At 37.7% G+C, this 23,417-nt stretch overlaps 1 protein-coding gene across 4 annotated transcripts in view; it reads right to left on the reverse strand.

Moving 5' to 3' along the window:
- Positions 1-23,417, reverse strand: part of LOC141389683 (octopamine receptor beta-3R-like) — an 825,473-nt gene that overhangs the window by 33,127 nt on the left and 768,929 nt on the right. For 2 of the 4 annotated variants that reach the window (XM_073961582.1, XM_073961580.1), the window contains one exon: positions 22,101-22,508. The exons of the other annotated variants lie outside the window; for them this stretch is intronic. In XM_073961582.1, the coding sequence (XP_073817683.1) occupies positions 22,101-22,508 (408 nt within the window). The remainder of the gene's footprint in view (positions 1-22,100; positions 22,509-23,417) is intronic. 4 annotated transcript variants of the gene reach the window in all.

Here is a 23,417-nt window from a genome sequence, read left to right on the forward strand (position 1 = left end):
CCATCACCAGGCTTATAGGCGTGGATTTTTTAAGAATATTTTCTCAACCATCACCAGGCTTATAGGCGTGGATTTTTTAAGAATATTTTCTCAACCATCACCAGGCTTATAGGCGTGGATTTTTTAAGAATATTTTCTCAACCATCACCAGGCTTATAGGCGTGGATTTTTTAAGAATATTTTCTCAACCATCACCAGGCTTATAGGCGTGGATTTTTTAAGAATATTTTCTCAACCATCACCAGGCTTATAGGCGTGGATTTTTTAAGAATATTTTCTCAACCATCACCAGGCTTATAGGCGTGGATTTTTTAAGAATATTTTCTCAACCATCACCAGGCTTATAGGCGTGGATTTTTTAAGAATATTTTCTCAACCATCACCAGGCTTATAGGCGTGGATTTTTTAAGAATATTTTCTCAACCATCACCAGGCTTATAGGCGTGGATTTTTTAAGAATATTTTCTCAACCATCACCAGGCTTATAGGCGTGGATTTTTTAAGAATATTTTCTCAACCATCACCAGGCTTATAGGCGTGGATTTTTTAAGAATATTTTCTCAACCATCACCAGGCTTATAGGCGTGGATTTTTTAAGAATATTTTCTCAACCATCACCAGGCTTATAGGCGTGGATTTTTTAAGAATATTTTCTCAACCATCACCAGGCTTATAGGCGTGGATTTTTTAAGAATATTTTCTCAACCATCACCAGGCTTATAGGCGTGGATTTTTTAAGAATATTTTCTCAACCATCACCAGGCTTATAGGCGTGGATTTTTTAAGAATATTTTCTCAACCATCACCAGGCTTATAGGCGTGGATTTTTTAAGAATATTTTCTCAACCATCACCAGGCTTATAGGCGTGGATTTTTTAAGAATATTTTCTCAACCATCACCAGGCTTATAGGCGTGGATTTTTTAAGAATATTTTCTCAACCATCACCAGGCTTATAGGCGTGGATTTTTTAAGAATATTTTCTCAACCATCACCAGGCTTATAGGCGTGGATTTTTTAAGAATATTTTCTCAACCATCACCAGGCTTATAGGCGTGGATTTTTTAAGAATATTTTCTCAACCATCACCAGGCTTATAGGCGTGGATTTTTTAAGAATATTTTCTCAACCATCACCAGGCTTATAGGCGTGGATTTTTTAAGAATATTTTCTCAACCATCACCAGGCTTATAGGCGTGGATTTTTTAAGAATATTTTCTCAACCATCACCAGGCTTATAGGCGTGGATTTTTTAAGAATATTTTCTCAACCATCACCAGGCTTATAGGCGTGGATTTTTTAAGAATATTTTCTCAACCATCACCAGGCTTATAGGCGTGGATTTTTTAAGAATATTTTCTCAACCATCACCAGGCTTATAGGCGTGGATTTTTTAAGAATATTTTCTCAACCATCACCAGGCTTATAGGCGTGGATTTTTTAAGAATATTTTCTCAACCATCACCAGGCTTATAGGCGTGGATTTTTTAAGAATATTTTCTCAACCATCACCAGGCTTATAGGCGTGGATTTTTTAAGAATATTTTCTCAACCATCACCAGGCTTATAGGCGTGGATTTTTTAAGAATATTTTCTCAACCATCACCAGGCTTATAGGCGTGGATTTTTTAAGAATATTTTCTCAACCATCACCAGGCTTATAGGCGTGGATTTTTTAAGAATATTTTCTCAACCATCACCAGGCTTATAGGCGTGGATTTTTTAAGAATATTTTCTCAACCATCACCAGGCTTATGGGCGTGGATTTTTTAAGAATATTTTCTCAACCATCACCAGGCTTATGGGCGTGGATTTTTTAAGAATATTTTCTCAACCATCACCAGGCTTATGGGCGTGGATTTTTTAAGAATATTTTCTCAACCATCACCAGGCTTATGGGCGTGGATTTTTTAAGAATATTTTCTCAACCATCACCAGGCTTATGGGCGTGGATTTTTTAAGAATATTTTCTCAACCATCACCAGGCTTATGGGCGTGGATTTTTTAAGAATATTTTCTCAACCATCACCAGGCTTATGGGCGTGGATTTTTTAAGAATATTTTCTCAACCATCACCAGGCTTATGGGCGTGGATTTTTTAAGAATATTTTCTCAACCATCACCAGGCTTATGGGCGTGGATTTTTTAAGAATATTTTCTCAACCATCACCAGGCTTATGGGCGTGGATTTTTTAAGAATATTTTCTCAACCATCACCAGGCTTATGGGCGTGGATTTTTTAAGAATATTTTCTCAACCATCACCAGGCTTATGGGCGTGGATTTTTTAAGAATATTTTCTCAACCATCACCAGGCTTATGGGCGTGGATTTTTTAAGAATATTTTCTCAACCATCACCAGGCTTATGGGCGTGGATTTTTTAAGAATATTTTCTCAACCATCACCAGGCTTATGGGCGTGGATTTTTTAAGAATATTTTCTCAACCATCACCAGGCTTATGGGCGTGGATTTTTTAAGAATATTTTCTCAACCATCACCAGGCTTATGGGCGTGGATTTTTTAAGAATATTTTCTCAACCATCACCAGGCTTATGGGCGTGGATTTTTTAAGAATATTTTCTCAACCATCACCAGGCTTATGGGCGTGGATTTTTTAAGAATATTTTCTCAACCATCACCAGGCTTATGGGCGTGGATTTTTTAAGAATATTTTCTCAACCATCACCAGGCTTATGGGCGTGGATTTTTTAAGAATATTTTCTCAACCATCACCAGGCTTATGGGCGTGGATTTTTTAAGAATATTTTCTCAACCATCACCAGGCTTATGGGCGTGGATTTTTTAAGAATATTTTCTCAACCATCACCAGGCTTATGGGCGTGGATTTTTTAAGAATATTTTCTCAACCATCACCAGGCTTATGGGCGTGGATTTTTTAAGAATATTTTCTCAACCATCACCAGGCTTATGGCCGTGGATTTTTTAAGAATATTTTCTCAACCATCACCAGGCTTATGGGCGTGGATTTTTTAAGAATATTTTCTCAACCATCACCAGGCTTATGGCCGTGGATTTTTTAAGAATATTTTCTCAACCATCACCAGGCTTATGGGCGTGGATTTTTTAAGAATATTTTCTCAACCAATATATTTTAAAGAAGCCAAGAGAACAAATTTTGTGTTGGAAAAAGCAGCTCATATTGCTTCTTTTCTTTGTGTCATAGGCTTAGGGCATATTTTTGAGCTGGTAAAGCCGATTGCTGCTTTAAATATTTTTTACATTTTGAATAGTAGTATTTTAAATAAAATTTATAATTCTATGAGATTATATGTTGTTATGTGTAAATATTAAATTGAAATGTAATTAAATAACTTATCAAACTAAATTCATTATAATTCCCAACATCATTCAAAATGTATTTTAATTGTTTTATTGAAATACCACACCTTTCTTTTTTGTAATGCAATAATATAGTTATATAAATATAACTATAAATATATTGTGTTTATATATGTAAATAAATAATGAAATGTAATTATCAACAGTTACAAAAAATATACATACATATACAAATATATATAGAAAATGCCAAGAGAATAGAATAACAAGAAAATATTTGAAATTATAAAAACAAAGACAATGCATTCGTCTAAATAGTAGTTGGAAGAAGAAGAAGAGGAGGTGAAAACAGTAGCTAGCAGTTAGTAGAAGAAACAGATTTACGTATTAGAGAAGAAGAAAAATATATGTACCAGAGTTGAAAGACAATGAGCATACAAAGGAATGCGATAGATGTCAGTGAAAGCATCAAGAAGAAGATATGGTGAGTTGAAGTAGAAATAATGAGAATAAAATACACATATATGTATGTAAGTATGTCAGTAGTTAACAATTCAATAGTTAAATAACAACAACAAGTCTTATGTAAGTTGAACTCTCAATGAAAATCATAAATTTTTCAACAAGCATTTAAGCATGTGTTTAATCTAAGTGTGGGTGGGTGTTGGTGCTAAGCGTAATGTTGTCACTATAATGTGTAGTGCTTCCCTTTGGTGTGAACATTTTCAGTTAACAGCTGTCACGATTTATTTTTATTGTATTCTTTTTGAAGATTTACGCAGCTGTATTTTCTTAACAAATAAACACGTCCCTACATACATATGAATTTTCATTCGCTTTGTTGTATTCACATCTGTGTTCGTATAGTGTTAATGCATTCCAATACGACTTAAGTGATGAGAACTTTTACGTGCGTACACTTTAATGAGCTGTGGCCCAATAAGCGTATGATGTTGTCTGCTATTCAAAAGCAAAATAAGTTATGTAAGCCAGAGTTAAAAAGGTGGGGTATTGAATTATTTCCATTGTGTGGTTGTACCACAGGATTTCAAAGCCATTTCCTACAAAGGCTAAGAGGAACACAAATAATTATGCATTTTTTCTACTGTGGCCAACTAAAATGGCTGCTGGGCACAAAAACTATAGAGGGGAGTAGTTGATATGGGTCGAACTTTTGTACATTTAATATTTGTCTGAAACTTAATTAAAGTCCTAAGATCGTCTATATCGGACAACTCTTTTGCGTAACACCCTCATAAAAGTTCAAAATGTTAGCTTAAGTGGGCTAAAATAGCAGTTCGAGTATGCTTTGGAATTTTAAAAAAAGGTAGGTACCCGTGAGTTCTAAAAACACTTACTGTGGCCAATAAAATGACTGGTCCGGTATTTTCTCCAGTTTAAGGCCACTTCCCGGATCGTGTAGTAAATTTTAATTATGGGACGTAAATGTGATCATAATTACCTTCTCTTACGGAGGTCTTCTATTCTATAGAAGCCTCCTCCTACGGAGGTCTTCTATTCTATAGAAGCCTCCTCCTACGGAGGTCTTCTATTCTATAGAAGCCTCCTACGGAGATCTTCTATTCAATAGAGGCCTCCTACGGAGGTCTTCTATTTTATAGAAACCTCCAACGGAGGTCTTCTATTTTATAGAAACCTCCAACGGAGGTCTTCTATCCTATAGAAGCCTCCTACGGAGGTCTTCTATTCTATAGAAGCATCCTACGGAGGTCTTCTATCCTATAGAAGCCTCCTACGGAGGTCTTCTATTCTATAGAAGCATCCTACGGAGGTCTTCTATCCTATAGAAGCCTCCTACGGAGGTCTTCTGCTCTATTGAAGCCTCCTACGGAGGTCTTCTGCTCTATTGAAGCCTCCTACGGAGGTCTTCTATTCCATAGAAACCTCCTACCGAGGTCTTCTTTTCTATAGAAGCCTCCTGCGGAGGACTACTATTATATAGAAGCCTCCTACGGAGGTCTTCTATTCTATAGAAGCCTCCTACGGAGGTCTTCTATTCTATAGAAGCATCCTACGGAGGTCTTCTATGCTATAGAAGCCTCCTACGGAGGTCTTCTGCTCTATAGAATCCTCCTACGGAAGTCTTCTATTCTATAGAAGCCTCCAACGGAGGTCTTCTATTCTATAGAAGCCTCCAACGGAGGTCTTCTATGCTATAGAAGCCTCCTACGGAGGTCTTCTATGCTATAGAAGCCTCCTACGGAGGTCTTCTACTCTATAGAAGCCTCCCACGGAAGTCTTCTATTCTATAGAAGCCTCCTACGGGGGTATTCTATTCTATAGAAGCCACCTACCGAGGTCTTCTATTCTATAGAAGCATCCTACGGAGGTCTTCTATCCTATAGAAGCCTCCTACGGAGGTCTTCTATTCTATAGAAGCATCCTACGGAGGTCTTCTATGCTATAGAAGCCTCCTACGGAGGTCTTCTACTCTATAGAAGCCTCCCACGGAAGTCTTCTATTCTATAGAAGCCTCCTACGGGGGTATTCTATTCTATAGAAGCCTCCTACGGAGGTCTTCTATTCTATAGAAGCCTTCTACGGAGGTCTTCTATTCTATAGAAGCCTCCTACGGATGTCTTCTATTCTATAGAAGCCTCCTACGGATGTCTTCTATTCTATAGAAGCCTCCTACGGATGTCTTCTATTCTATAGAAGCCTCCTACGGATGTCTTCTATTCTATAGAAGCCTCCTACGGATGTCTTCTATTCTATAGAAGCCTCCTAAGGATGTCTTCTATTCTATAGAAGCCTCCTACGGAGGTCTTCTATTCTATAGAAGCCTCCTATGGAGGTCTTCTATTCTATAGAAGCCTTCTACGGAGGTCTTCTATTCTATAGAAGCCTCCTACGGAGGTCTTCCATTCTATAGACGCCTCCTACGGAGGTCTTCTACTCTATAGAAGCCTCCTATGGAGGTCTTCTACTCTATAGAAGCCTTCTATGGAGGTCTTCTATTCTATAGAAGCCTCCTACGGAGGTCTTCCACTCTATAGAAGCCTCCTACGGAGGTCTTCCACTCTATAGAAGCCTCCTACAGAGGTTTTCCACTCTATAGAAGCCTCCTACGGAGGTCTTCTATTCTATGAAAGACTCCAACGGAGGTCTTCTATTCTATAGAAGCCTCCTACGCAGGTCTCGTATTCTATTGAAGCCTCCTACGGTGGTCTTCTATTCTATAGAAGCCTTCTACGGAGGTATTCTATTCTATAGAAGCCTCCTACGGAAGTCTTCTATTCTATGGAAGCCTCGTACGGAGTTCTTCTATTCTAAAGAAGCCTCCTATGGTGTTGTTCTATTCTAAATAAGCTTCCTACGGAGTTATTCTCTTCTAAAGAAACTTCCTACGGAGTTCTTCTATTCTATATAAGCCCCCTACGTAGGTCTTCTATTCTATAGAAGCCTTCTACGGAGTTCTTCTATTCTAAAAAAGCCTCCTACGGAGGTCTTCTATTTTGTAGAAGCCTCCTAAGTTGGTGTTCTATTCTATAGAAGCCTCCTATGGAGGTCCTCTATGCTATAGAAGACTCCTATGGAGGTCTTCTATTCCATTAAGGCCTCCTACGGAGCTACTCTATGCTGTAGAAGACTCCTATGGAGGTCTTCTATTCAATAGAAGCCTCCTACAGAGATCTTATATTCTATAAAAGCCTCCTACGGAGGTCTTCTGTCCTATAGAAGTCTGCCACGGAGTTCTTCTATTTTATAGAAGCCCCCTACGGAGGTCTTTTACATTTTAGAAGCCTCCTACGGAGGTCTTCTTTTCTATTGAAGCCTCCAACGGAGGTCTTGTATTCTATAGAAGCCTACTACGGAGGTCTTCGATTCTATAGAAGCCTCCTACGTAGGTATTCTATTCTATAGGAGCCTCCTACGGAGGTCTTCTATTCTATAGAAGCCTCCTACGGAGGTCTTCTATTCACAGGAGACTCTTGCAGAGGTCTTCTAGTCTATAGAAGCCACCTACGAAGGTCTTCTAGTCTATAGAAGCCACCTACGAAGGTCTTCTATTCTATAGAAGCCTCCTACGGAGGTCTTCTATTCTATAGAAGCCTCCTATGGAGGTCTTCTATTCTATAGAAGCCTCCTTCGGAGGTATTCTATTCTATAGAAGCCTCCTTCGGAGGTATTATATTCTATAGAAGCCTCCTACGGAGGTATTCTATTCTATAGATGACGCCTATGGAGGTCTATAGAAGCCTCGTACGGAGGTCTTCTAATCTATAGAAGACGCCTAAGGAGGTCATCTATGCTATAGAAGCCTCCTACGGAGGTCTTGTATTCTATAGAAGCCTTCTACGGAAGTCTTCTATTCTATAGAAGCCTCCTACGAAGTTCTTCTATTTTATAGAAGCCTCCTACGGAGGTGTTCTATTCTATAGAAGCCTCCTACGGATGTCTTCTATTATATGAAAGACTCCAACGGAAGTCTTCTATTCTATAGAAGGCTCCTACGGAGGTCTTCTATTCTATAGAAGCATCCTACGGAGGTCTTCTATTCTATGGAAGCCTCCTACGGAGGTCTTCTATTCTATAGAAGCGTCCTACGGAGGTATTCTGTTATATAGAAGTCTCCTACGGAGGTCTTCGATGCTATAGAAGACTCCTACAGAGGTCTTCCATTCAATAGAAAATTCCTACGGAGGTCTTCTATTTTATAGAAGCCTCCTACGGAGGTGTTCTATTCTATAGAAGCCTGCTACGGAGGTCTTCTATTCTATAGAAGCCTCCTAAGGAGGTGTTCTATTCTAAAGAAGCCTCCTACGGTGGTCTCCTATTCTATAGAAGCCTCCTACGGAGGTCTTCTATTCTATAGAAGCCTGCTACGGAGGTCTTCTATTCTATAGAAGCCTCCTAAGGAGGTGTTCTATTCTAAAGAAGCCTCCTACGGAGGTCTTCTATTCTATAGAAGCCTCCTACGTAGGTCTTCTATTCTATAGAAGCCTCCTACGGAGGTGTTCTATTCTATAGAAGCCTCCTACGGTGGTCTCCTATTCTATAGAAGCCTCCTACGGAGGTTTTCTATGCTATAGAAGCATCCTACGGAGGCCTTCTATTCTATAGAGGCCTCCGAGAGAGCTCCGCGGAGGTCTGACTATATGTATGTATATAAAATGCATATACCTTCCAATTTGTGCTGAAAGATGTTGGGAACAAGATCTAAAGGAGTAGCTTTTAAATAAGTATCTCTTTTTATTTTTCTTTTTATCATTTATAGTAATGGAGAATTTATTGTTTGTTCTTTGTGTATTGTTCTGTTGGTTTTATTGTTGCTGCTGTAGTTAGTAGAAGCTTTGTGGCATTTAAATGTTGCAGTAAAGTTGTTGTGGCTTTGATGCAGTTACTTAGAACGTGAATAAATAATAACGAAATGAAAGAACATTTAAAGTAAATACGTCAAAGCAATTTATTTTACATTTACAATTGCAATTTCTACAGAAATGCAGTTTAGATAAAAGAAAATGCAAAGAAAGGCAGAGGAGAGAAGAAACAGAAATATAAATGAGACATTAAAGAAATGCTAAGTAAGTTCGTAGCTGTTTAAAAGTGGTGCTTTGTATTATGCATTTGGCATTCATTTAGAGTCTAAGAAGCAAATATTTAGTAAGTAAAGTGCATTAGACCGTATCAATTGATGTTATCCCGTCCCTACTTTTCAAACACCGACGTAGATATGTTCTGAGAATATGAAACGAAAATCAGTGCACCTACATATATAGGAACAGCAAAAAAATTGTATCTACATTGAAAATATGTCGTATAAAAAAATTGTCTATAAGAACAAACACAAAAAAATAGATAATCTGACGACCTCTGCTAAAGTGTTACCTGCTCCTTCATATTTGTTCGGAGTATGTCCAGTTAACACACGCGGTTGTACTTGGAGGTCTTCAAAAAAGTGAACGAGTAAGAAATTGCAGTAATGCCAGATGGTAAACGCATGAAATTAGACATGAACTAGAAAGACTAACCAGAATTCGATTGAGGACAAATGTCCCTCTTAAAGACAAAGGCGGACATATTAATTTTATATTTTTCGTATGTTTAAAAATACCATCTCATAACCCCAATAGACATACAATGGGTTCACTGTTCTGGGACCATCTGTGGAGTTGGTAACTACAATTGGTAAGCATTTAATGAATCTGCCTTATGGCTGCAGATGATAGCCCGTTTGATCCAAACTTTGTAGTATTTCATCCAAGTATAGACCAAGTTCGATTACGAACTTTATCATACAAATCATTCGATTACCTGCCGCACAAAAGTTCAAAATTGTTTTGCGCAGGTTAGAAGCCGCTTGAGAATCTTTTTAAAAACTTTACCAAAGGTAGTCCTTATGGTCCTCCATAAAATCATATAATTCATTTTGTATACCTGCTTTCCTTACAAAATTGACTGATGAACACCATAACTTGTGAATTGGTCCTCCGATATGGCCGAAACTTTGCAAATCGTAATTCGAGTATCAACTTCCAAAAGGTTTTCAAAAGAGATACATACTTACATATGTTCCCACAACATCCCCGAAGGGACAAGGGAGACTTCTTTCATATCAATGAGTGCACGCCGATTCATATTGGCTCAATGATATGGGACCTACTTTTTATTGCCGAGTCCGAACGGCGTGTCTTACGACACCTCTTGTAGAGAAGTTTTTCATGGCTTCAATACTCAGGAAATGTCGCCAGCATTACTGAGGGGGAATTTTGCCACCGTTGAAAATTTGATGTTGCTTGGCCTGGGATTCGAACCGCAGACCTTCTGAGTGCAAGGCGGATGTGCTAACCATTGCACCACGGTGGCCCCCAAAAAGATAAAGTTCCTAAAAGTGTAACAAGTCATTCGAATAACCCCTCGTTTAAGTGCCGTTTAATGGATTTTCGAGGAATGACATTTTCACCAAGATGGGTGACTTTCCCACTAATAACGGGTGATCCAACAACAGGTACTACCCATTTTTTGACAGATAAAGCGTGAGTCGTGTCACGTGTTAATGTTATTATAGCCTACAGGAAAGGGTATTATAAGTTTGTTTTTCGAAAAATTCATGTAACACCGCGAAATATTCATCGTAGGCCCCCCATGTGGTATTACAAAATGCATATCTCGACGAGATAAAGCGATTTTTAGATGTGGTCCGCAACTATGGACCAATCTTCACAAAATTTTGTATGGAAGTCGGGTTCAGATCAGAATAGACCCCTATAGTTTTTGGCTATGATCGTGAGATATTTAAGGGGTGAAATGTACCAAAAACTAAATTTTTATCCAATTTTGTAGCGGCTCTGTAGGTCGCAATGGTTGTCTGACCGGCGCAAAATTTTAAGTAAGGTTTGGGTTTAAGACAGAGAAGAATCTTGCAATTTAGCATGATGATCAGATAATATTTTGCTGGTGAAATGAACCAAAACTTTTGTGTGAAAATTGGTAAAATTTATATTTTTTAACGATATGTTCTACTCCCGTAAGTTATATTTAGAAGAGGAACTCTTGACCATTCCATAAATGCAAATTATGCACATGTACGTGGTCAGATATCATAATTACAGCCTAATTTATACAAGGATCCCACAGTTTTAATTGTGTGTATTGAAACCATAATCACGCTAAAGGTCGCAATAATATGTTAATACTAAACATTTTTCGCGAAATAAGCGGTTTGGTCAAGGAAAATTCCAATAATTTTGAAAAATGATCGGATAGTATTTAGACTTTGAAATTGACCCTTGACCATTGTCGGAAAATATCTAAATTTATTTTTTGTTCCAAATTTTAAATTCCTGAAATTTTTAAATTACTCTTGACCTCTTCTTTGAGGTACCTGAAGGAATGGATCGACATACTCCATTTTGGAAGTGAATCATATTTTAGGAGACATTTCAGTTTGTCACCGTATAACCAGAACGTCAGGAAGCATGGAATTGCCCACGAAAAACCTAATATCGCTGTAAACAGGACCATAAGGAGTAGCATCGGTATAATTTTCCAAAGAATATTCGAACAGATCCTGAACTGCACTATAATACAAATTTTTAATTGTTGTTTGGGAGGTGCCCTCAGGAGAAGACCTATATGGTGTTAAACTACGATTAGACAAAATATTACGAAGGTCAAATTTCGTTTCGTTCGAGAGTTATCGTTATATGGACTAGCCCCTGAAAAAACTTGTACCGTCTTGATGGGGGCAGCCCGTAAAAATGGAACTGTTTTGTGAGCAGCTCTTATACTGCACTTTTCCGAAATTTTGTGTGGGAGGTACACGAAGTAGGGGACTAATATTGTCCATATTTGAACCTAATCTATGTCTCGCAGAAATATTACGATGTGCAAAGCATGGATCAAACCGGTCACACTCTTTCAAAGTTATCGTGTACCCCATTTTAGCGAAAAAAATATTTTTTTTCCTCAGGTACTAAATTTTAGTAAAATTCCAAATTTGGTGGACTGGAACTTTTAGGGAACATTTTGGAACAATGTTTCGTTTTCACAGAATAATGCCAGCTTTCAGCTTATATATACCGCCCCATTCCGTCCGTTTAAAATTTTTTTTAATTTTTTTGAAATTACATAGTTAAAAATGTGCGTTTTTCCATACCGTTTCCCATATAAATTATAGTTTTTTTTCCACAAATGAGTTTTTATAAGAGTTATATGAGTTTTATGAAAATCCAAGAAGTATTTTTTTTTTAATTTTGGAAAATATTGAAATTTTTCGAATTTTTTTTTTTTAATTAAAAAATGTGTTTTTAATTTTTTGTATTTTTATGGTTTGTTTATTGGTGTTTGACCTTTTTTAAATAGTTGGAACATATGAAAAACTCAAAATCACAGGAAAAAATCTAACGGAGTGATATGAGACTATCTTACCGAAGCTCACAGAAGTGTTCTTTCAATAAATCCATTGATTGAAGCGATGTGTGTTAAGTGCGCACAGTGGTTCAGAATCGATTTTTCCTGGTCAAAACTCTGTAACTTTTGAACGGATGGAGGTGCTTTAAAAACACTCGATATCGGTGAAGTAGTTGCAAAGGAATTCAAGATCAAATTTAAAAATTTGTGTTGTTTCATATTTCGCATCATAACACCGTCCGACAATTTTCAAAAAATTTTGTTACACTTGAACCGGACTATATACGTTTGAAAATATAGGCAAAATGGAGTAAAATGGCATTTTTAATTTTTCGTTTTCTCATCGTTTTGACCTTTTAGAGGTCAAACAAATTTCAAAGGTCAACATTTTTAAAAAAATATTTTAAATACTTGTACTCTTCGTACGATGCTGGTATTGGTGTCATATTAAAGAGGAGAGTATAGGCTTTATATAATAATTATAAATTACTGCATTCCGGGATTAAAAGGACTTTAAAAATATCCTTGAAAAATTAAGTCAAAAGTGAGCATTTTGGCAGGCGCATATCTTCTAAACCGTGGAGGCAAAGTTGTAGCTCTAGTCATAAAGAATATAAATTCTGGACACATGAAATCCACCAAACCTCATCTTCATCATCTTCTATAACTTTTTCTAGGGGTTTGACCTTGGCCATTTTGACCTTGAAAATGAGGTGTGGTGGATTTCATTTGTCCAGAATAGATGTTCTTTATGACAAGAGCTACAACTTTGCCTCCATGAGCAAATTAAAATTCTTCGCAGTTTAGGAGATATGCGCCTGCCAAAATGCTCACTGTTGACTTAATTTTTCAAGGATATTTTTGATGTCCTTTTTATCCTGGAATGCAATAATTTATAATTATTATATAAAGCCTATACTCTCCTCTTTAATATGATACCAATATCAGCATCGTACGACGATTACAATTATTTAAAATATTTTTTTGAAAAATGTTGACCTTTGAAATTTGTTTGACCTCTAAAAGGTCAAAACGATGATAAAAGGAAAAATTAAAAATACCATTATACTCCATTTTGCCTATACTTTCAAACGTATATAGTCCGGTTCAAGTGTAACAACATTTTTTGAAAATTGTCGGACGGTGTTATGATGCAAAATATGAAACAACTCAAATTTTTAAATTTGACATTGAATTCCTTTGCAACCACTTCACTGGTATCGAGTGGGTTTAAAGCACCTCAGTCCGTTCAAAAGTTACAGAGTTTTGACCAGCAAAAATCGATTCTGAACCACTGCGCGGCGACCATTCCCACACATCGCTTCAATCAATGGATTTATTGAAAGAACACTTCTGTGAGCTTCGGTAAGATCGTCTCATATCACTTCGTTAGACTTTTTCCTGTGAGAATATGTAAGGTCAAAATTGTATGCGGATAAAGCCGCATCGATTTCGGTCTTGGGGGAAAACATCAGACAGACGTGCCATTCGCCAGTTACCAGTCGAAAATCTTGAACGAGTCATTGAAAATTGGTCTCAACGGATGGACCGTCTGAGACGTAGCCTCGGCCAATACTTGCTAGATATAATCTGCAAAAAATAGATGCCATCGAAGATTCTTTCAAATGATAATAAACATTCCCCATTCAATTTAATTTTTCTGTGTTTTTATACCCTCCTCCATAATATGAAGGCTATAATTAAATTTGTGATTCCGTTTGTAACACATCGAAATACTTATCGGAGACCCCATAAAGTATATATATATATACTTGATCAGGGTAAAATTCTAAGTCGATATAACCATCTCCATCTGTACATCCGTCCGTCTGTTGAAATTAAGATACAGCTCACAATTTTTGCAAATGGGCTAAATCGGTGCACATTTTGATATAGCCCCCATAGAATGGTACCACCCGATTTTCGGTATTTTGAAGGTTTTAGACTCAATATTCCTCAGAAATGACTGAAATTTGGTATTTTGTCTTCATTTGGGGGTGACGTAGGGGATGGAAGATACCAAGCAACGCACAGTGCGAAATTTGGGAAGTTTAGTGGAACTTTAAGGGATTTTCAAAGTACATGAAATTAATTAACTTTTATTAAATTGGTTAGCTAAGTACTCCACTGCAAATGGTCCATACTCAGTTTGCCGATTTACTCCACGAAACGACTAAAAAATGCACTAAAAGTTGCACTTTTTTTAATATTTTTTTTTTTTTTGTAAGAAATGTATTTTTGATTCATTAAAAAAATGAAGTGGTGCGGACAAATGGTAAGTCAGTATGCCATGATTTATTTTTCTTAATATTTTACAAAACTATTATGATATTTTACACCTTTAAAAAATGCAAAAAACCCTTACTGTTTTCGTGCAATTTTAGTCGGAAAGAAGAGATTTTTTGAAGTTTTCAAAATTATATTTTTTTATTTTCCGTGGACATTTCAAAAGTGAGTTCCGTACATTCACGTGTTAAGATATATATAATCTGAAAGATTAGATTCTCCTCTGTTCGTAAAGCTATAAAACTGCTGCGGTATCGCGCGGTCTTTGGAGATATTCAGGATTTTCTAAAAAGACTTCGGGAATTTATTTTTAAGTTTTTGCCTTTTTAGGGGCGAAGGCCATTATTTGTGAGATTTAATTAATTTAATTAATCGAGCTTTTTCTGACCTAAGGAGATTACATTGAAAAATTGATATCTAGCGAAGTCCTACACACACACATCAACCACTATGCGACGATCGTTTCGTTAGCTGGTTAGGCTAACATCATCAGGCATATTAGATGTTGTTGTTGTTGCTAGACAATTTTCGCCATTTGGAGCTCCTATTTATACATCCAAGATTGCAATTTTGCATTTGTGAAGTTCAAATTGAAGCTTTTTATTTCCAAAGACGACTCATTTGTCCCCCTTCTATTCCAGAAATCAATTTTTTCAATGTTGCATTCATATTACAGTCGATGGCTTTTTTCCAACGTAGGCTGTATATATGTCTTTCACATCGAAAGATTTTTTAAGTGGATTGTGGTTTAGAACGCTAAGACGTCAGCAACATTGTCTGTTAGTTGGCGACGACCCAGGTTCGAATCCCAGCCGGGCTCAGCTGAATGTTTTATTTTTAAGTTTTTGCCTTTTTAGGCCATTATTTGTGAGATTTAATTAATTTAATTAATCGAGCTTTTTATGACCTAAGGAGATTACATTGAAAAATTGATATCTAGCGAAGTCCTACACACACACATCAACCACTATGCGACGATCGTTTCGTTAGCTGGTTAGGCTAACATCATCAGGCATATTAGATGTTGTTGTTGTTGTTGCTAGACAATTTTCGCCATTTGGAGCTCCTATTTATACATCCAAGATTGCAATTTTGCATTTGTGAAGTTCAAATTGAAGCTTTTTATTTCCAAAGACGACTCATTTGTCCCCCTTCTATTCCAGAAATCAATTTTTTCAATGTTGCATTCATATTACAGTCGATGGCTTTTTTCCAACGTAGGATGTATATATGTCTTTCACATCGAAAGATTTTTTAAGTGGATTGTGGTTTAGAACGCTAAGACGTCAGCAACATTGTCTGTTAGTTGGCGACGACCCAGGTTCGAATCCCAGCCGGGCTCAGCTGAATGTTTTATTTTTAAGTTTTTGCCTTTTTAGGCCATTATTTGTGAGATTTAATTAATTTAATTAATCGAGCTTTTTATGACCTAAGGAGATTACATTGAAAAATTGATATCTAGCGAAGTCCTACACACACACATCAACCACTATGCGACGATCGTTTCGTTAGCTGGTTAGGCTAACATCATCAGGCATATTAGATGTTGTTGTTGTTGCTAAACAATTTTCGCCATTTGGAGCTCCTATTTATACATCCAAGATTGCAATTTTGCATTTGTGAAGTTCAAATTGAAGCTTTTTATTTCCAAAGACGACTCATTTGTCCCCCTTCTATTCCAGAAATCAATTTTTTCAATGTTGCATTCATATTACAGTCGATGGCTTTTTTCCAACGTAGGCTGTATATATGTCTTTCACATCGAAAGATTTTTTAAGTTTTTTAAATTTCATTCAGTTGCATTTTCCAAAAGTGGAAGGTACCCGCGACAATGAACGCTATTGTTGACTGTGTTTTGAAGAAATGGACTCACTAATTCTAACAATGATATTTTTCTGTAAAATTAAGAAACCTCTCGCAGTTTTTCATAGTTTTGACCTCTAAATATCGGTGATTTACATATAGTGCAACATATTTGGATGCTGCGGTGCAAGTACCAAAATACGTTAAAAATTGTAATGCAGTGCAGACCTGAACTTGATCTGAAAGACATTATTAACAAAATTAATGGTACAGACCTGCTGAATGGACCAATAAACATTATAGATACAAATGAAAACAAAAAATATTTACATTTGACTCCTTAATAGATGTGTAGGGTTGGGGGGTTTCACCCAGAAGTGGACCTATGTTGACAGCTTTTGTGTGAGGAGGTTTTTTTATTCGCTAACATCTTAAAATTTACATTTGCATCAAAATCGGCTGCAATTTTTGTCTTTAACCTTTAAAATACCCAATATAAAGGAACCCGGCATGTGGGGGCTATTCCAAAACGCGAACCTATATTGGAAATATTTTGTACATAAGTTTTCTATCCGCTGAAAACTCAATATACCAATTTGCATTAAAATCGATTGAAAAATTAATGTAAAACGTAAAAACGGCAGCCACCGTTACATGAGCGCTACAGGAAACCGCGGGTCTATGTGGCCCAATTTGAGCCCCACACTGTCCACTAACATAAGAAACATTTGTGCAAAATTTTAGGAATCTATACCTTTTCCTTTAAAAGTTATTAGTAAAGTTCCGCTAAAGTGCTCATATTTCGCACTGTGCAACGGTCCTGACCGGTTTTAACATGGCAAAGCCCAGGATTTATCTTGGTCCCTCTTTAGTCTCAAGTGGACACTGACCTCCCCGTGGTGTCACCTGGGGAACTGCCTTTAACACCCGTTGAAGGTAGTGAGCTAACATGTGTCGCGCGTTCTCCCATAAGAACGTTAAAAACTTGGGTTTGGGCGTCGGGTTAGTAACCCTCCCCTAGAAAAAAACAGCATACTATGAAAAAATGAAAGAAAAGAAAAACAACCCCGTCTAAAGTTGACGAACCACGCAAACGTTTTAAGGACCATGATCTGCGAATCTGCAACTGGAATGTTCGCACTCTTTATAAAGAAGGTGCAGTCTTTGCATTGGCAGACGTACTTGAAAAGTACTAGGCCGATATTACTGCCATACAGGAAATACGATGGATTGGGAAAGGCGTCACAACAACATCTAAAGGTGACGCACTGTATTATAGCTGCCATGACGTAAAGCATGAGTTTGGTTGCGGATTTGTAGTTTGTCGGAGACTAAAACATCTGGTATCCAGCTTCACTCCAGTGAATGAAAGACTTGCTGCAATTCGAATAAAAGCTAAATTCTTCAACATCAGCTTTATTTGCGCTCATGCTCCCACTGAAGAAAAGGACGAACAGACCAAAGATATATTTTACGAGCGCTTAGAAGAAACATATGACAGTTGCCTTGCCCATGACATTAAAATCATTCTAGGCGATTTTAATGCCAAAATTGAAAAGGAAAATATCTTTGGCCCAACAGTCGGGAAATTCAGCCTCCACAGTGAAACATCTGACAATGGTATGAGGCTGATAGACTTTGCAGCTGCAAAAAACATGGTAGTTAGCAGTACCAGATTTAATCATCTCGATATTCATAAGGGCACCTGGCTGTCTCCAGATCAGAAAACAAGAAATCAAATTGATCATGTTGTGATAGATGGAAGACATTCATTGAGCGTGTTGGATGTACGATCGTTCCGAGGCGCAAACATTGAATCGGACCACTACCTTGTTGCAGCAAAGGTACGTACCCGCTTAAACGTAGCAAACAAAGTACGAACAGACACAATACGAAAGTTGGACATCGGTAAACTGCAATCACAACAGATAGCCACAGCATATTCCACTCAACTAGCCCAATTGCTTAATCAAAGCACTCCTCATCCCGATAACATATCAGCGCAATGGCAAAGCATTGCCCACTCCATGCAAACAGCCGCAAAATCCATAATTGGATACCAGAGACCTCCACCAGGGAATCCATGGTATGATCAGGAGTGTCGTGCTGCCACCGAAGAGAAAAATGCGGCATATAGGGCTACTTTACAATCCGTAGCAACGCGTAGCGCACGAGAGATACAGGGAGAAAAGGAGAGAGGAGAAACGTCTTTTCCGCAGGAAAAAGAGAGAGATGGAAAAGCGGGAGTGTGAAAAAATCGAGATGTACAGGAGCCAGAATGAAGTCCGAAAATTCTACCAAAGAGTCAAGCATCAAACTGATGGCTTTGGTACAGGCACATCCTCCTGTAGAGACCAGCAAGGTAATTTGGTAACTGATACAGATAGTGTACTCAGGATATGGAAAGAACATTTTTCAAAACTGTTGGTATCCAATAGCAGCGAAGACGACGAAGATACCACAGTCCCAATTCCAGAAGATGGTATTGAATGTATACCGCCCAGCCAAGATGAGGTAAAGGCAGCAATAAATCGGCTGAAGAATAATAAGGCAGCAGGAGCCAATGGCTTACCAGCCGAGCTGTTCAAAACCGGAGGCGATACGCTGATAAGGTGTATTCATCAGCTAGTTAGCACCATCTGGCAGGAAGAACGAGTATTCGACGATTGGAATCTGAGTATCCTGTGCCCCGTCCACAAGAACGGAGATAAGACTGTATGCTGTAACTATAGGGGCATAAGTCTACTCCCTATTGCCTACAAGATCGTGTCAGGGATATTGTGCGAACGACTAAAGCCTATGGTCAACGAGATAATTGGACCATACCAATGCGGCTTTAGACCTGGCAAGTCCACCATTGACCAGATATTTACCCTGCGGCAAATCCTGGAGAAGACCCAAGAGATGCAGATCGACACCTACCACCTTTTTGTCGATTATAAAGCAGCCTTCGACAGCCCGCTGCGTTCAAAGGTATTCCAAGCCATGTCTGAATTTGGTATCCCCGCAAAGCTCATCCGTCTTCGCAAAATGACTTTAACTGACACGAGGTCCTCAGTTAAAATAGGAAAGAACCTCTCCGAAGAGTTTGGTACAAAGAGGTTTCAGACAGGGAGACAGTCTTTATGCTGATGATACCGATCAGTAAAAGAAGTAACTTATACCTTTATGAAGGTCGAAGGAGAATCTGCTAAAGTGGGTCTGGCGGTAAACGGTGAGAATACCAAGTTGATGGTGTCGACGCGCAATGCGTCCATTGAGCTCGGACCGACTGTGGAAGTTGGTTCCTATAATATTGAGGTAGTAAAAGATTTCGTCTACCACGGCACCTCCGTAAACACAACAAACGACATCAGTTGTGAAATAAAAAGAAGAATTGTATTGGCCAACAGATGCTACTTTGGATTAAGTAAGCAGTTTAAAAACAAAGCCACAACTTGTCAAACAAAAATAACGCTCTACAAAACACTGATACTACCCGTTCTGATGTATGGCTCCGAAGCCTGGGTACTTGCGCAAGCAGACATGGCAGTGCTTGTTGTGTTTGAGAGAAAAATTCTTCGAAAGATCTACGGACCAATCTGCGTTGACGGTGAATATCGACGTAGCATGAACCACGAGCTGAATCTGCTGTACAACGACATCAATATTTTTAAACGTATCGAGATGCAGCGATTGCGTTGGCTAGGCCATATCATAAGAATGAGCGATGATGACCCCGCTAAAAAGGTGTATAAACACGGACCGCTTGGCGGTGCACGCAGAATCGGCAGGCCTAAGCTTCGATGGAGCATACAAGTGGATGAAGAAATGAAAAGGCGCGGTATTCCAAAAAGTCAAGCGAAAAACAGAGAGAATTGGAGATCTTTTCTTAGTTCGGCCTATAGAACAAATGTTCTGTAATGGGCCAGCTAAGTAAGTAAGTAAGTCTTCATTTGGAGTACTATGTGAAATTTGTCGGTATAGGTCCACGCCTTAGCCCTCATAGAAAGATACCTCCCTATTTCCGGTATTTTTAAGACTGTGGCCTCAATATTCCACCGAGGTAAAAGCCTTTCTCCCAGAAATTTGTCGGTATAGGTCCCTATCTTCATATAGCCCCCATAGAACGGTACCTCCCGATTTCCGGTATTTTGAAAGTTGCGGGCCAATATTCCTAAGAAATGGCTACAGTTTGGTATTTGGTTTTCATGTTGGAGTATTAAACCTCCCATATGAATTTTGTCGGTATAGGTCCACGCCTTAGTATAGCCCCCATAGAACGGTACTACCCGATTTTCGGTATTTTTAAGGCTTTAGCTTCTAAGAACGGTACCTCGCCATTTTCAGTATATTGAAGGTTGTGGCCACGGCAACACCCCGAAATTGCTGAAATTTGATATTTAGTTTTTGTTGGAGGTAAAATTCTTTCTGACTGAAATTCATGGGTATAGTCCACCACGTTTCGATGTAGCCTCCATAGAACGTTACCTCCCGATTTTCGTAAATCTGAAGACTGAAATTTTGTTATTTAGCCTTTCATGTTGTTATAAAATATTCCAGAAGAGAATTATCAGTATAGGTCCGAGGGTTCCTATATCTCCCACAGAAGCCTACCTTTTGATTTTCGGTATTTTGAACGTTTTACCGAAATATCGGAAATTTGGTATTTAGTCTTCTTTGAGTCTAAAAACTTTCCGCCTGAAATTTGTAGATATATATCGACGATTTGATATAGCCCCCATGGAAATGTACCTCCGAATTTCGGTATTTTGAAGGTTGTTTTACCGAACCTGTTGAAGTTTGGTATTTAATCTTCTTCAACGAAACGAAAGGAAACTAATTGTTCCATTTGACTTCAATACAACACGTGGTGGAGGGTATAAAAAATTTGGCTTGGACGTACTTAACGCCGTTCTTACTTGTTTTCTTTAAAAAAGGTAGAAACCTCTAAATTTATAACCCTTTATAATGTTTCGATAGCCCTAAAAATTTCAAACATCCACCTAAAATTAACACGATAACTATTAAAAGGAATGCTTGTGTACTTTATCCTTTGGACATCGTAAAATTTGTTTCAAAATTAAATCAACTTCGAAGATAGACTGTATCGAACTACAACATCCGGTAGCTCCCACACAAAAGTACCAAAATAGTATCTTATTTGCAATTTAAAGACTGTTCGTGGATTATTTTGAAGGTAGTCAGGAAGGTAGCCTTCGTCAATACAAGTTATCTCTCGATTAACCCAAAGTTATTGATGTTATTATTTTCCTGATCGTGAAGGGTATACATGATTCGTTCCGGTTTTTAGGTAACATTAAAATAGTCCATGGTGCGTATGAGTATAAGAGAAGCGATTCTGTTGGTTGTTAGTTATACGTCATGGTGGCCCTTCAAATACTGTTTTTCTATGTTCACTCAAAATTAGTTTTTTCCCACATATGTACATGTCATCTAAAATGCTTTTGAATCTCATTAAATAAAAAAAAACACAAACAAAAAATCGATACGGTCTAATATACTTTAAAGTGCTATTCAATTACGAATGCATACGTTTTTAAGTTGTTGGCGATTACTGTGATTGTGGTGGCTGTGGGTAGCATTTAAAAGCAGTAGTAAAATTGATTGTGTTGTTGTTGCTGTTGTAGTGGTTGTTATTGTTGTTGTTTTATCACTATTTCATTGTACTTGTTGTTGCTGCATTTGATGTTGTGGTTGGTTATGTGTATGATTTCCAAACAACAACAATATTGTTTTCATTCATTTCAATTCTTCTATCTTTTGTTTTGTTTTTCATACTCTGCAGGCTTTCTTTGTTTCTTTTTTTTGTGTTTTCATTTCTAATTCAAACTCACCATTTGCCCCACACTGGCATCCGGCTGGGCGTTGTTTACGGTTTTTGTACAACCACCGATTTCTATGCCAGAAGCTTAACCTTTGTGCCATTGTCTTTGTTTTGTGACGCGTTTGCTTATCGTGTCGCTTGCTATTTTCCGCTTGATGTTGAGCTTTTAAAGCAGCTCCACAATAGAGACATCTGGTACGTTCACCACCCTTGGACATACTATTGACACTGAATGTCAGACACTTGGTGACACTGCCATCACCACCGCGACCACTACCAATACCGTCGACACCATTGTGGTGATGTTGTGTGGCCACATTGGGGTCAAGCATTTGTTCGACTTCTTCCTCGTCGACAAAAATGCAAATGCCACCGCGTCTTTTCAATGATGATTTACTTGAAAAATCAGGATCAAATTCTGGATTTTGAAGTGGTTGTTTTGGGGGTTGTGGGGGGAATTTTGGATTACGTTGGGTAGCAACAGTTGTTGACACAGACACACACACAGACATTTGCAAATATGGTTGATTTTCAGTATGTCATTGGCGGGAGTTGTAGGTTTTTTACAAATATAATTTTTTTTGTAATTTGTTTTTCAATTTTTTTTTGAAAATATATACAAAAGAAAGTTATAGGAATAATAATTTAGTAAAGGGCTTTATTTAAAATATGTATTTGTATTTGATTTTTATTTCTAATAAATGGTTTTTGTTATTGGTCAGATGAAAGCTGAATGTTATGGAAATTGTAACGAAACTTTTCCATGCTGAAGGCATGCACTGAATATTGGTAGAATGACTTTTGAGAGCAGAAGAAGAAGAAAAGGGAAGTTTGTCTTAAGATGAGATGAGAGTTGAGAAGCATAGTTGAAGAAAAAGCCTTTCGAGAACTGGTCTTTCCATATTTTTGGCAGAATAGATACTAAAGGTCCCTATAATTCCTAGGAAAGGAACCCAGAATCTGAGGTGTTGGGAATGTAAATAATTGTATAATATATTGAATATAATTATTAAGCATATGAGGAATATATAACATATCATGTCCTCCAGCATGGATTTTTAAATAGTTGAAGATGGATTTGGCTGGTTTCTTCTGAGATTCTCAAAAGGCCCTCACAATTTTCATGAAAGCCAATGGAAGCACTGGTTTAGAATATTAGAAAAAATAATAATGCTTGTTTTTTATTGGTCGATAAGCGATACCTTATTACTAGGAAACAACTAACAGAGAATCAACTAAATGGCGTGGTGGACCTGAATGTACTATTAACAGAGCTCAAATTTTAAATGCAATTTGTAGGTGACAAAGGATGTTTTGGAAGTCTCCA

The sequence above is a fragment of the Musca autumnalis genome, unplaced genomic scaffold (assembly GCF_047663935.1).
Source record: "Musca autumnalis isolate F117 unplaced genomic scaffold, ASM4766393v1 scaffold_1, whole genome shotgun sequence".
NCBI classification, from domain to species: Eukaryota; Metazoa; Arthropoda; class Insecta; order Diptera; family Muscidae; genus Musca; species Musca autumnalis.